General features: G+C 52.1%; 1 protein-coding gene across 1 annotated transcript in view; it reads left to right on the top strand.

The window, feature by feature from the left end:
* The window catches only part of bmpr2b (bone morphogenetic protein receptor, type II b (serine/threonine kinase)), a 137,514-nt gene that overhangs the window by 67,260 nt on the left and 55,630 nt on the right, over window positions 1-14,624 (top strand). The window contains exon 6 of the mRNA XM_045704929.1: window positions 10,098-10,328. Coding sequence (XP_045560885.1) covers window positions 10,098-10,328 — 231 coding nt within the window. The remainder of the gene's footprint in view (window positions 1-10,097; window positions 10,329-14,624) is intronic.

The raw sequence follows: 14,624 nt of genomic DNA, 5'->3' as shown, positions 1-14,624 counted from the left end.
GAGGTGAGATGGTGGAGTATGGGGTTAGAGGTGAGATGGTGGAGTATGGGGTTAGAGGTGAGATGGTGGAGTATGGGGTTAGAGGTGAGATGGTGGAGTATGGGGTTAGAGGTGAGATGGTGGAGTATGGGGTTAGAGGTGAGGCGGTGGAGTATGGGGTTAGAGGTGGTGGAGTATGGGGTTAGAGGTGGTGGAGTATGGGGTTAGAGGTGGTGGAGTATGGGGTTAGAGGTGAGATGGTGGAGTATGGGGGTTAGAGGTGAGGTGGTGGAGTATGGGGTTAGAGGTGGTGGAGTATGGGGTTTAGAGGTGGTGGAGTATGGGGGTTAGAGGTGACATGGTGGAGTATGGGGGTTAGAGGTGAGATGGTGGAGTATGGGGATTAGAGGTGAGATGGTGGAGTATGGGGTTAGAGGTGAGATGGTGGAGTATGGGGGTTAGAGGTGAGGTGGTGGAGTATGGGGGTTAGAGGTGAGATGGTGGAGTATGGGGGTTAGAGGTGAGATGGTGGAGTATGGGGTTAGAGGTGAGATGGGGGGAGTATGGGGGTTAGAGGTGGTGGAGTATGGGGGTTAGAGGTGAGATGGTGGAGTATGGGGCTTAGAGGTGAGATGGTGGAGTATGGGGTTAGAGGTGAGATGGTGGAGTATGGGGTTAGAGGTGAGATGGTGGAGTATGGGGTTAAAGGTGAGATGGTGGAGTATGGGGGTTAGAGGTGGTGGAGTATGGGGTTAGAGGTGAGATGGTGGAGTATGGGGGTTAGAGGTGAGATGGTGGAGTATGGGGGTTACAGGTGAGATGGTGGAGTATGGGGGTTAGAGGTGAGATGGTGGAGTATGGGGTTAGAGGTGAGATGGTGGAGTATGGGGGTTAGAGGTGAGATGGGGGGAGTATGGGGGTTAGAGGTGGTGGAGTATGGGGGTTAGAGGTGAGATGGTGGAGTATGGGGGTTACAGGTGAGATGGTGGAGTATGGGGGTTAGAGGTGAGATGGTGGAGTATGGGGGTTAGAGGTGAGATGGTGGAGTATGGGGTTAGAGGTGAGATGGTGGAGTATGGGGTTAGAGGTGAGATGGTGGAGTATGGGGGTTAGAGGTGAGATGGTGGAGTATGGGGGTTAGAGGTGAGATGGTGGAGTATGGGGTTAGAGGTGAGGCGGTGGAGTATGGGGTTAGAGGTGGTGGAGTATGGGGGTTAGAGGTGGTGGAGTATGGGGTTAGAGGTGGTGGAGTATGGGGGTTAGAGGTGAGATGGTGGAGTATGGGGTTAGAGGTGAGGTGGTGGAGTATGGGGTTAGAGGTGGTGGAGTATGGGGTTTAGAGGTGGTGGAGTATGGGGGTTAGAGGTGACATGGTGGAGTATGGGGGTTAGAGGTGAGATGGTGGAGTATGGGGATTAGAGGTGAGATGGTGGAGTATGGGGGTTAGAGGTGAGATGGTGGAGTATGGGGTTAGAGGTGAGGTGGTGGAGTATGGGGTTAGAGGTGAGATGGTGGAGTATGGGGGTTAGAGGTGAGATGGTGGAGTATGGGGTTAGAGGTGAGATGGGGAGTATGGGGTTAGAGGTGGTGGAGTATGGGGTTAGAGGTGAGATGGTGGAGTATGGGGGTTAGAGGTGAGATGGTGGAGTATGGGGGTTAGAGGTGAGATGGTGGAGTATGGGGGTTAGAGGTGAGATGGTGGAGTATGGGGGTTAAAGGTGAGATGGTGGAGTATGGGGGTTAGAGGTGGTGGAGTATGGGGTTAGAGGTGAGATGGTGGAGTATGGGGTTAGAGGTGAGATGGTGGAGTATGGGGGTTAGAGGTGGTGGAGTATGGGGGTTACAGGTGAGGTGGTGGAGTATGGGGTTAGAGGTGAGATGGTGGAGTATGGGGGTTAGAGGTGAGATGGTGGAGTATGGGGTTAGAGGTGAGATGGGGGAGTATGGGGGTTAGAGGTGGTGGAGTATGGGGGTTAGAGGTGAGATGGTGGAGTATGGGGCTTAGAGGTGAGATGGTGGAGTATGGGGGTTAGAGGTGAGATGGTGGAGTATGGGGGTTAGAGGTGAGATGGTGGAGTATGGGGGTTAAAGGTGAGATGGTGGAGTATGGTGGTTAGAGGTGGTGGAGTATGGGGGTTAGAGGTGAGATGGTGGAGTATGGGGGGGTTAGAGGTGAGATGGTGGAGTATGGGGGTTACAGGTGAGATGGTGGAGTATGGGGGTTAGAGGTGAGATGGTGGAGTATGGGGTTAGAGGTGAGATGGTGGAGTATGGGGGTTAGAGGTGAGATGGGGAGTATGGGGGTTAGAGGTGGTGGAGTATGGGGGTTAGAGGTGAGATGGTGGAGTATGGGGGTTATAGGTGAGATGGTGGAGTATGGGGGTTAGAGGTGAGATGGTGGAGTATGGGGGTTAGAGGTGAGATGGTGGAGTATGGGGTTAGAGGTGAGATGGTGGAGTATGGGGTTAGAGGTGAGATGGTGGAGTATGGGGTTAGAGGTGAGATGGTGGAGTATGGGGGTTAGAGGTGAGATGGTGGAGTATGGGGTTAGAGGTGAGGCGGTGGAGTATGGGGTTAGAGGTGGTGGAGTATGGGGGTTAGAGGTGGTGGAGTATGGGGTTAGAGGTGGTGGAGTATGGGGGTTAGAGGTGAGATGGTGGAGTATGGGGGTTAGAGGTGAGGTGGTGGAGTATGGGGTTAGAGGTGGTGGAGTATGGGGTTTAGAGGTGGTGGAGTATGGGGGTTAGAGGTGACATGGTGGAGTATGGGGGTTAGAGGTGAGATGGTGGAGTATGGGGATTAGAGGTGAGATGGTGGAGTATGGGGGTTAGAGGTGAGATGGTGGAGTATGGGGGTTAGAGGTGAGGTGGTGGAGTATGGGGGTTAGAGGTGAGATGGTGGAGTATGGGGTTAGAGGTGAGATGGTGGAGTATGGGGTTAGAGGTGAGATGGGGAGTATGGGGGTTAGAGGTGGTGGAGTATGGGGGTTAGAGGTGAGATGGTGGAGTATGGGGGTTAGAGGTGAGATGGTGGAGTATGGGGTTAGAGGTGAGATGGTGGAGTATGGGGGTTAGAGGTGAGATGGTGGAGTATGGGGGTTAAAGGTGAGATGGTGGAGTATGGGGTTAGAGGTGGTGGAGTATGGGGGTTAGAGGTGAGATGGTGGAGTATGGGGGTTAGAGGTGAGATGGTGGAGTATGGGGTTAGAGGTGGTGGAGTATGGGGTTACAGGTGAGATGGTGGAGTATGGGGTTAGAGATGAGATGGTGGAGTATGGGGGGTTACAGGTGAGATGGTGGAGTATGGGGTTAGAGGTGAGATGGTGGAGTATGGGGGTTAGAGGTGAGATGGTGGAGTATGGGGGTTAGAGGTGAGATGGTGGAGTATGGGGGTTAAAGGTGAGATGGTGGAGTATGGGGGTTAGAGGTGGTGGAGTATGGGGGTTAGAGGTGAGATGGTGGAGTATGGGGGTTAAAGGTGAGATGGTGGAGTATGGGGGTTAGAGGTGAGATGGTGGAGTATGGGGTTAGAGGTGAGATGGTGGAGTATGGGGTTAGAGGTGAGATGGTGGAGTATGGGGTTAGAGGTGACATGGTGGAGTATGGGGGTTAGAGGTGAGATGGTGGAGTATGGGGGTTAGAGGTTAGATGGTGGAGTATGGGGGTTAGAGGTGAGATGGTGGAGTATGGGGTTTAGAGGTGACATGGTGGAGTATGGGGGTTAGAGTTGAGATGGTGGAGTATGGGGGTTAGAGGTGAGATGGTGGAGTATGGGGGTTAGAGGTGAGATGGTGGAGTATGGGGGTTAGAGGTGGTGGAGTATGGGGGTTAGAGGTGAGATGGTGGAGTATGGGGGTTAGAGGTGAGATGGTGGAGTATGGGGGTTAGAGGTGAGATGGTGGAGTATGGGGGTTAGAGGTGAGATGGTGGAGTATGGGGTTAGAGGTGACATGGTGGAGTATGGGGGTTAGAGGTGAGATGGTGGAGTATGGGGGTTAGAGGTGAGATGGTGGAGTATGGGGGTTAGAGGTGACATGGTGGAGTATGGGGGTTAGAGGTGAGATGGTGGAGTATGGGGGTTAGAGGTTAGATGGTGGAGTATGGGGGTTAGAGGTGAGATGGTGGAGTATGGGGTTTAGAGGTGACATGGTGGAGTATGGGGGTTAGAGTTGAGATGGTGGAGTATGGGGGTTAGAGGTGAGATGGTGGAGTATGGGGGTTAGAGGTGAGATGGTGGAGTATGGGGGTTAGAGGTGGTGGAGTATGGGGGTTAGAGGTGAGATGGTGGAGTATGGGGGTTAGAGGTGAGATGGTGGAGTATGGGGGTTAGAGGTGAGATGGTGGAGTATGGGGGTTAGAGGTGAGATGGTGGAGTATGGGGGTTAGAGGTGACATGGTGGAGTATGGGGGTTAGAGGTGAGATGGTGGAGTATGGGGGTTAGAGGTTAGATGGTGGAGTATGGGGGTTAGAGGTGAGATGGTGGAGTATGGGGGTTAGAGGTGACATGGTGGAGTATGGGGGTTAGAGTTGAGATGGTGGAGTATGGGGGTTAGAGGTGAGATGGTGGAGTATGGGGGTTAGAGGTGAGATGGTGGAGTATGGGGGTTAGAGGTGGTGGAGTATGGGGTTAGAGGTGAGATGGTGGAGTATGGGGGTTAGAGGTGAGATGGTGGAGTATGGGGGTTAGAGGTGAGATGGTGGAGTATGGGGGTTAGAGGTGGTGGAGTATGGGGTTAGAGGTGAGATGGTGGAGTATGGGGGTTAGAGGTGAGATGGTGGAGTATGGGGGTTACAGGTGAGATGGTGGAGTATGGGGTTAGAGGTGAGATGGTGGAGTATGGGGTTAGAGGTGAGATGGTGGAGTATGGGGGTTAGAGGTGAGATGGGGAGTATGGGGGTTAGAGGTGGTGGAGTATGGGGTTAGAGGTGAGATGGTGGAGTATGGGGGTTACAGGTGAGATGGTGGAGTATGGGGTTAGAGGTGAGATGGTGGAGTATGGGGGTTAGAGGTGAGATGGTGGAGTATGGGGTTAGAGGTGAGATGGTGGAGTATGGGGTTAGAGGTGAGATGGTGGAGTATGGGGGTTAGAGGTGAGATGGTGGAGTATGGGGGTTAGAGGTGAGATGGTGGTGTATGGGGTTAGAGGTGAGGCGGTGGAGTATGGGGTTAGAGGTGGTGGAGTATGGGGGTTAGAGGTGGTGGAGTATGGGGTTAGAGGTGGTGGAGTATGGGGGTTAGAGGTGAGATGGTGGAGTATGGGGGTTAGAGGTGAGGTGGTGGAGTATGGGGTTAGAGGTGGTGGAGTATGGGGTTTAGAGGTGGTGGAGTATGGGGGTTAGAGGTGACATGGTGGAGTATGGGGTTAGAGGTGAGATGGTGGAGTATGGGGATTAGAGGTGAGATGGTGGAGTATGGGGGTTAGAGGTGAGATGGTGGAGTATGGGGGTTAGAGGTGAGGTGGTGGAGTATGGGGGTTAGAGGTGAGATGGTGGAGTATGGGGGTTAGAGGTGAGATGGTGGAGTATGGGGATTAGAGGTGAGATGGTGGAGTATGGGGGTTAGAGGTGAGATGGTGGAGTATGGGGGTTAGAGGTGAGATGGTGGAGTATGGGGTTAGAGGTGAGATGGGGGAGTATGGGGTTAGAGGTGGTGGAGTATGGGGTTAGAGGTGAGATGGTGGAGTATGGGGGTTAGAGGTGAGATGGTGGAGTATGGGGTTAGAGGTGAGATGGTGGAGTATGGGGGTTAGAGGTGAGATGGTGGAGTATGGGGGTTAAAGGTGAGATGGTGGAGTATGGGGGTTAGAGGTGGTGGAGTATGGGGGTTAGAGGTGAGATGGTGGAGTATGGGGGTTAGAGGTGAGATGGTGGAGTATGGGGTTAGAGGTGGTGGAGTATGGGGGTTACAGGTGAGATGGTGGAGTATGGGGGTTAGAGATGAGATGGTGGAGTATGGGGGTTACAGGTGAGATGGTGGAGTATGGGGTTAGAGGTGAGATGGTGGAGTATGGGGGTTAGAGGTGAGATGGTGGAGTATGGGGGTTAGAGGTGAGATGGTGGAGTATGGGGGTTAAAGGTGAGATGGTGGAGTATGGGGGTTAGAGGTGGTGGAGTATGGGGTTAGAGGTGAGATGGTGGAGTATGGGGGTTAAAGGTGAGATGGTGGAGTATGGGGGTTAGAGGTGAGATGGTGGAGTATGGGGGTTAGAGGTGAGATGGTGGAGTATGGGGGTTAGAGGTGAGATGGTGGAGTATGGGGGTTAGAGGTGACATGGTGGAGTATGGGGGTTAGAGGTGAGATGGTGGAGTATGGGGGTTAGAGGTTAGATGGTGGAGTATGGGGGTTAGAGGTGAGATGGTGGAGTATGGGGTTTAGAGGTGACATGGTGGAGTATGGGGGTTAGAGTTGAGATGGTGGAGTATGGGGGTTAGAGGTGAGATGGTGGAGTATGGGGTTAGAGGTGAGATGGTGGAGTATGGGGGTTAGAGGTGGTGGAGTATGGGGGTTAGAGGTGAGATGGTGGAGTATGGGGGTTAGAGGTGAGATGGTGGAGTATGGGGGTTAGAGGTGAGATGGTGGAGTATGGGGGTTAGAGGTGGTGGTGTATGGGGGTTAGAGGTGAGATGGTGGAGTATGGGGGTTAGAGGTGAGATGGTGGAGTATGGGGTTACAGGTGAGATGGTGGAGTATGGGGGTTAGAGGTGAGATGGTGGAGTATGGGGTTAGAGGTGAGATGGTGGAGTATGGGGGTTAGAGGTGAGATGGGGGAGTATGGGGGTTAGAGGTGGTGGAGTATGGGGGTTAGAGGTGAGATGGTGGAGTATGGGGTTACAGGTGAGATGGTGGAGTATGGGGTTAGAGGTGAGATGGTGGAGTATGGGGTTAGAGGTGAGATGGTGGAGTATGGGGTTAGAGGTGAGATGGGGGAGTATGGGGTTTAGAGGTGGTGGAGTATGGGGTTAGAGGTGGTGGAGTATGGGGGTTAGAGGTGAGGCGGTGGAGTATGGGGTTAGAGGTGGTGGAGTATGGGGGTTAGAGGTGGTGGAGTATGGGGTTAGAGGTGGTGGAGTATGGGGGTTAGAGGTGGTGGAGTATGGGGGTTAGAGGTGGTGGAGTATGGGGGTTAGAGGTGAGATGGTGGAGTATGGGGGTTAGAGGTGAGGTGGTGGAGTATGGGGTTAGAGGTGGTGGAGTATGGGGTTTAGAGGTGGTGGAGTATGGGGTTAGAGGTGACATGGTGGAGTATGGGGGGTTAGAGGTGAGATGGTGGAGTATGGGGATTAGAGGTGAGATGGTGGAGTATGGGGGTTAGAGGTGAGATGGTGGAGTATGGGGGTTAGAGGTGAGGTGGTGGAGTATGGGGGTTAGAGGTGAGATGGTGGAGTATGGGGGTTAGAGGGGTGAGATGGTGGAGTATGGGGATTAGAGGTGAGATGGTGGAGTATGGGGGTTAGAGGTGAGATGGTGGAGTATGGGGTTAGAGGTGAGATGGTGGAGTATGGGGTTAGAGGTGAGATGGGGGAGTATGGGGGTTAGAGGTGGTGGAGTATGGGGTTTAGAGGTGGTGGAGTATGGGGGTTAGAGGTGACATGGTGGAGTATGGGGGTTAGAGGTGAGATGGTGGAGTATGGGGTTAGAGGTGAGATGGGGGAGTATGGGGGTTAGAGGTGGTGGAGTATGGGGTTTAGAGGTGGTGGAGTATGGGGGTTAGAGGTGACATGGTGGAGTATGGGGGTTAGAGGTGAGATGGTGGAGTATGGGGGTTAGAGGTGAGATGGTGGAGTATGGGGGTTAGAGGTGAGATGGTGGAGTATGGGGTTAGAGGTGAGATGGTGGAGTATGGGGTTAGAGGTGAGATGGTGGAGTATGGGGTTAGAGCTGAGATGGTGGAGTATGGGGGTTAGAGGTGAGATGGTGGAGTATGGGGGTTAGAGGTGAGATGGTGGAGTATGGGGTTAGAGGTGAGATGGTGGAGTATGGGGTTAGAGGTGAGATGGTGGAGTATGGGGGTTAGAGGTGAGATGGTGGAGTATGGGGGTTAGAGGTGAGATGGTGGAGTATGGGGTTAGAGGTGAGATGGTGGAGTATGGGGTTAGAGGTGAGATGGTGGAGTATGGGGGTTAGAGGTGAGATGGGGGAGTATGGGGGTTAGAGGTGGTGGAGTATGGGGGTTAGAGGTGGTGGAGTATGGGGTTAGAGGTGAGATGGTGGAGTATGGGGGTTAGAGGTGGTGGAGTATGGTGGTTAGAGGTGAGATGGTGGAGTATGGGGTTAGAGGTGAGATGGTGGAGTATGGGGGTTAGAGGTGAGATGGTGGAGTATGGGGGGTTAAAGGTGAGATGGTGGAGTATGGGGGTTAGAGGTGAGATGGTGGAGTATGGGGGTTAGAGGTGAGATGGTGGAGTATGGGGGTTAGAGGTGAGATGGTGGAGTATGGGGGTTAGAGGTGAGATGGTGGAGTATGGGGGTTAAAGGTGAGATGGTGGAGTATGGGGGTTAGAGGTGAGATGGTGGAGTATGGGGGTTAGAGGTGAGATGGTGGAGTATGGGGGTTAGAGGTGAGATGGTGGAGTATGGGGGTTAGAGGTGAGATGGTGGAGTATGGGGTTAGAGGTGAGATGGTGGAGTATGGGGGTTAGAGGTGAGATGGTGGAGTATGGGGGTTAGAGGTGAGATGGTGGAGTATGGGGGTTAAAGGTGAGATGGTGGAGTATGGGGGTTAGAGGTGAGATGGTGGAGTATGGGGGTTAGAGGTGAGATGGTGGAGTATGGGGGTTAGAGGTGAGATGGTGGAGTATGGGGGTTAAAGGTGAGATGGTGGAGTATGGGGGTTAGAGGTGAGATGGTGGAGTATGGGGGTTAGAGGTGAGATGGTGGAGTATGGGGGTTAGAGGTGAGATGGTGGAGTATGGGGGTTAGAGGTGAGATGGTGGAGTATGGGGTTAGAGGTGAGATGGTGGAGTATGGGTGTTAGAGGTGAGATGGTGGAGTATGGGGGTTAGAGGTGAGATGGTGGAGTATGGGGGTTAAAGGTGAGATGGTGGAGTATGGGGGTTAGAGGTGAGATGGTGGAGTATGGGGGTTAGAGGTGAGATGGTGGAGTATGGGGGTTAAAGGTGAGATGGTGGAGTATGGGGGTTAGAGGTGAGATGGTGGAGTATGGGGGTTAGAGGTGAGATGGTGGAGTATGGGGGTTAGAGGTGAGATGGTGGAGTATGGGGGTTAGAGGTGGTGGAGTATGGGGGTTAGAGGTGAGATGGTGGAGTATGGGGGTTAGAGGTGAGATGGTGGAGTATGGGGGTTAAAGGTGAGATGGTGGAGTATGGGGGTTAGAGGTGAGATGGTGGAGTATGGGGGTTAGAGGTGAGATGGTGGAGTATGGGGGTTAGAGGTGAGATGGTGGAGTATGGGGTTAAAGGTGAGATGGTGGAGTATGGGGGTTAAAGGTGAGATGGTGGAGTATGGGGTTAGAGATGAGATGGTGGAGTATGGGGGTTAGAGGTGAGATGGTGGAGTATGGGGGTTAAAGGTGAGATGGTGGAGTATGGGGGTTAGAGGTGAGATGGTGGAGTATGGGGGTTAGAGGTGAGATGGTGGAGTATGGGGGTTAGAGGTGAGATGGTGGAGTATGGGGGTTAAAGGTGAGATGGGGAGTATGGGGGTTAGAGGTGAGATGGTGGAGTATGGGGGTTAGAGGTGAGATGGTGGAGTATGGGGGTTAGAGGTGAGATGGTGGAGTATGGGGGTTAGAGGTGAGATGGTGGAGTATGGGGGTTAAAGGTGAGATGGTGGAGTATGGGGGTTAGAGGTGAGATGGTGGAGTATGGGGGTTAAAGGTGAGATGGTGGAGTATGGGGTTAGAGGTGAGATGGTGGAGTATGGGGGTTAAAGGTGAGATGGTGGAGTATGGGGGTTAGAGGTGAGATGGTGGAGTATGGGGGTTAAAGGTGAGATGGTGGAGTATGGCTCTGTCTCACTAAACAGCTGCTGTGTTTCCCTGCTTATAGAAATGACTGACACTGTCTTGAATTCCCTTTGTCTGTGTATGTCTCAAACCATCTTTCTGTCACTTTCTCCCTGTCCCTCTCCATCTCCCTCTCTCACTTCCACCTCCCAGTTGATTGGTCGAGGGCGGTATGGCTCCGTGTATAAGGGTTCTCTGGACGAGCGTACCGTAGCGGTCAAGATGTTCACCTACCAGAACCGGCAGAACTTTGTCAACGAGCGAGCCATCTACCGTGTCCCCCTGCTGGAGCACGATAACATCGCACGCTTCATCGTCGGAGACGAGAGACTTACAGCCGACGGACGCATGGAGTACCTACTGGTCATGGAGTACTACCCTCATGTAAGTACACTGGCCTCTACTGGGTTCTACTAAGCTCTACTGGCCTCTACAGGGTTCTGCTGGGTTCTACTAGGCTCTACTTGTCCCTGCTGGGCTCAACAGGGTTCTGCTGGGCTTTACTGGCTTCTACTAGGCTCTACTGGCCTCTACAGGGTTCTGCTGGGTTCTACTAGGCTCTACTGGTCTCTGCTGGCCTCTACAGGGTTCTGCTGGGTTCTACTAGGCTCTACTGGTCTCTGCTGGCCTCTACAGGGTTCTGCTGGGTTCTACTAGGCTCTACTGGCCTCTGCTGGGCTCTACAGGGTTCTGCTGGGTTCTACTAGGCTCTACTGGTCTCTGCTGGGCTCTACATGGTTCTGCTGGGCTTTACTGGCTTCTACTAGGCTCTACTGGCCTCTGCTTGCCTCTACAGGGTTCTGCTGGGTTCTACTAGGCTCTACTGGGCTCTGCTGGGCTCTACAGGGTTCTGCTGGTCTCTGCTGGGCTCTACAGGGTTCTGCTGGGTTCTACTGGGTTCTACTAGGCTCTACTGGTCTCTACCGGTCTCTACAGGGTTTTGCTGGGGTCTACAGGGCTCTACTGAGTTCTACTAGGCTCTACTGGTCTCTACTAGGCTCTACTGGTCTCTGCTGGCCTCTACAGGGTTCTGCTGGGTTCTACTAGGCTCTACTGGTCTCTGCCGGTCTCTACAGGGTTTTGCTGGGGTCTACAGGGCTCTACTGAGTTCTACTGGGTTCTACTAGGCTCTACTGGTCTCTGCCGGCCTTTGCCGGCCTCTCCATGGTTTTGCTGGGGTCTAGTGGGCTCTACTGGTCTCTGCCGGCCTCAACAGGGTTTTGCTGGGGTCTAGTGGGCTCTACTGGTCTCTGCCGGCCTCGACAGGGTTTTGCTGGGGTCTAGTGGGCTCTACTGGACTCTGCCGGCCTCAACAGGGTTTTGCTGGGGTCTAGTGGGCTCTACTGGTCTCTGCCGGCCTCGACAGGTTTTTGCTGGTGTCTAGTGGGCTCTACTGGACTCTGCCGGCCTCGACAGGGTTTTGCTGGGGTCTAGTGGGCTCTACTGGACTCTGCCGGCCTCGACAGGGTTTTGCTGGGGTCTAGCGGGCTCTACTGTTCTCTGCCGGGCCTCGATAGGGTTTTTGCTGGGGTCTACTGGGCTGTATTGGGCTCTACTTGTTAGACGTCAGTGAATCTTCTGACATTATCGATCATAGTCTACTGCTGGAAAAACGTATGTGTTATGGCTTTACACCCCCTGCTATAATGTGGATAAAGAGTAACCTGTCTAACAGAACACAGAGGGTGTTCTTTAATGGAAGCCTCTCAAATATAATACAGGTAGAATCAGGAATTCCCCAGGGAAGCTGTTTAGGCCCCTTGCTCTTTCAATTTTTACTATTGGACATGCCACTAACTTTGAGTAAAGCCAGAGTGTCTATGTATGCGGATGACTCAACACTATACACGTCAGCGACTGAAATGACTGCAACACTTAATAAGGAGCTGCAGTTAGTTTCAGAGTGGGTGGCAAAAAATAAGTTAGTCCTAAATATTTCTAAAACTAAAAGAATTGTGTTTGGGACAAAACATTCACTAAACCCTAAACCTCAACTAAATCTTGTAATAAATAATGTGGAAATTGAGCACGTTGAGCTGACTAAATTGCTTGCTGTAACCCTGGATTGTAAACTGTCCTGGTCAAAACATATTGATACAACAGTAGCGAAGATGGGGAGAAGTCTGTTCATAATAAAGCGTATCTCTACCTTCTTAACAACACTATCAACAAGGCAGGTCCTACAGGCCCTAGTTTCTACCTTCTTAACAGCACTATCAACAAGGCAGGTCCTACAGGCCCTAGTTTCTACCTTCTTAACAACACTATCAACAAGGCAGGTCCTACAGGCCCTAGTTTCTACCTTCTTAACAACACTATCAACAAGGCAGGTCCTACAGGCCCTAGTTTTGTCACACCTGGACTACTGTTCAGTCATGTGGTCAGTGGCCACAAAAAAGGACTTAGGAAAAATGCAATTGTCTCAGAACAGGGCAGCACAGCTGGCCCTTGGATGTACACAGAGAGCTAATATTAATAATATGCAGGTCAATCTCTCCTGGCTCAAAGTGGAGGAGAGACTGACTTCATCACTACTTGTATCTATGAGAGGTATTGACATGTTGAATGCACTGAGCTGTCTGTCTAAACTACTGGCACACAGCTCAGACACCCATGCATACCCCACAAGACATGCCACCAGAGGTCTGTTTAAACTACTGGCACACAGCTCAGACACCCCATCCATACCCCACAAGACATGCCACCAGAGGTCTGTTTAAACTACTGGCACACAGCTCAGACACCCCATCCATACCCCACAAGACATGCCACCAGAGGTCTCTTCACAGTCCCCAAGTCCAGAACAGACTATGGGAGGCCCACAGTACTACATAGAGCCATGACTACATGGAACTCTATTCCACATCAAGTAAATCATGCAGCAGTAGATTCAGATATAAATAACAGATTAAAAAAACACCTTATGGAAGGGACTGTGAAGCAACACAACAGGCACACACACACACACAATAACATACGCACTATACATAAACATGCATTTAGTACTGTAGATATGTGGTAGTGGTGGAGTAGGGGCCTGAGGGCACACAGTGTGAATGTATTGTAATGTTTTAAAATTGAATAAACTGCCTTAATTTGGCTGGATCCAAGGAAGAGAAGCTGCTGCCTTGGCAGGAACTAACGGGGATCCATAATAAACCCCAGGAAGAGTAGCTGCTGCCTTGGCAGGAACTAACGGGGATCCATAATAAACCCCCAGGAAGAGTAGCTGCTGCCTTGACAGGAACTAATGGGGATCCATAATAAACCCCAGGAAGAGTAGCTGCTGCCTTGACAGGAACTAATGGGGATCCATAATAAACCCCAGGAAGAGTAGCCGCTGCCTTGACAGGAACTAATGGGGATCCTAATAAACCCCAGGAAGAGTAGCTGCAGCCTTGACAGGAACTAATGGGGATCCATAATAAACCCCAGGAAGAGTAGCTGCTGCCTTGGCAGGAACTAACGGGGATCCATAATAAACCCCCAGGAAGAGTAGCTGCTGCCTTGGCAGGAACTAATGGGGATCCATAATAAACCCCAGGAAGAGTAGCTGCTGCCTTGGCAGGAACTAACGGGGATCCATAATAAACCCCCAGGAAGAGTAGCTGCTGCCTTGGCAGGAACTAATGGGGATCCATAATAAACCCCAGGAAGAGTAGCTGCCTTGACAGGAACTAATGGGGATCCATAATAAACCCCAGGAAGAGTAGCTGCTGCCTTGGCAGGAACTAATGTGGATCCATAATAAACCCCAGGAAGAGTAGCTGCCGCCTTGGCAGGAACTAATGGGGATCCATAATAAACCCCAGGAAGAGTAGCTGCTGCCTTGGCAGGAACTAATGGGGATCCATAATAAACCCCAGGAAGAGTAGCTGCTGCCTTGGCAACAGGAACTAATGGGGATCCATAATAAACCCCAGGAAGAGTAGCTGCTGCCTTGGCAGGAACTAATGGGGATCCATAATAAACCCCAGGAAGAGTAGCTGCAGCCTTGACAGGAACTAATGGGGATCCATAATAAACCCCAGGAAGAGTAGCTGCTGCCTTGGCAGGAACTAATGGGGATCCATAATAAACCCCAGGAAGAGTAGCTGCTGCCTTGGCAACAGGAACTAATGTGGATCCATAATAAACCCCAGGAAGAGTAGCTGCTGCCTTGGCAGGAACTAATGTGGATCCATAATAAACCCCAGGAAGAGTAGCTGCTGCTAGCCTCTACTGTGCTCAACTGTCCTCTACAGGGTTTGACAGGGTATCTACTCGGCGTTTACAAGGTTCTACAGGGCTCTACTGGGCTCTGCTTGCCTCTATAGGATTTTGCTGACCTTTACTGGGCTATACTGGGTTATATTGGGCTCTACTGGGCTCTACAGGGTTCTACTGGCCTCTACTGATCTCTGCCCGGCCTATATATTGTTTTGCTGTGGGCTGCTGGGCTCTACTGGGTTCTACTATGCTCTACTGGTTTCTGCTAGTCTCGACAGGGTTCTACCGGCCTCCACAGGGTTCTACTGGGCTCTGCTGGACTCAACAGGGTTCTACTAGGCTCTACTGTCCTCTACAGGGCTCTACAGGGTTCTACTGATCTCTACTGGGCTCTACAGGGTTCTACTGATCTCTGCTGGCTTCTACAGGGTTCTACTGGGCTCTGCTGGTCTCAACAGGGTTCTACTAGGC

Source organism: Salmo salar, chromosome ssa21 (assembly GCF_905237065.1).
Source record: "Salmo salar chromosome ssa21, Ssal_v3.1, whole genome shotgun sequence".
NCBI lineage: Eukaryota > Metazoa > Chordata > Actinopteri > Salmoniformes > Salmonidae > Salmo > Salmo salar.
The sequence above is the reverse complement of the archived record's forward strand: the minus strand, read 5'-3'. Positions and strand labels throughout refer to the sequence as shown.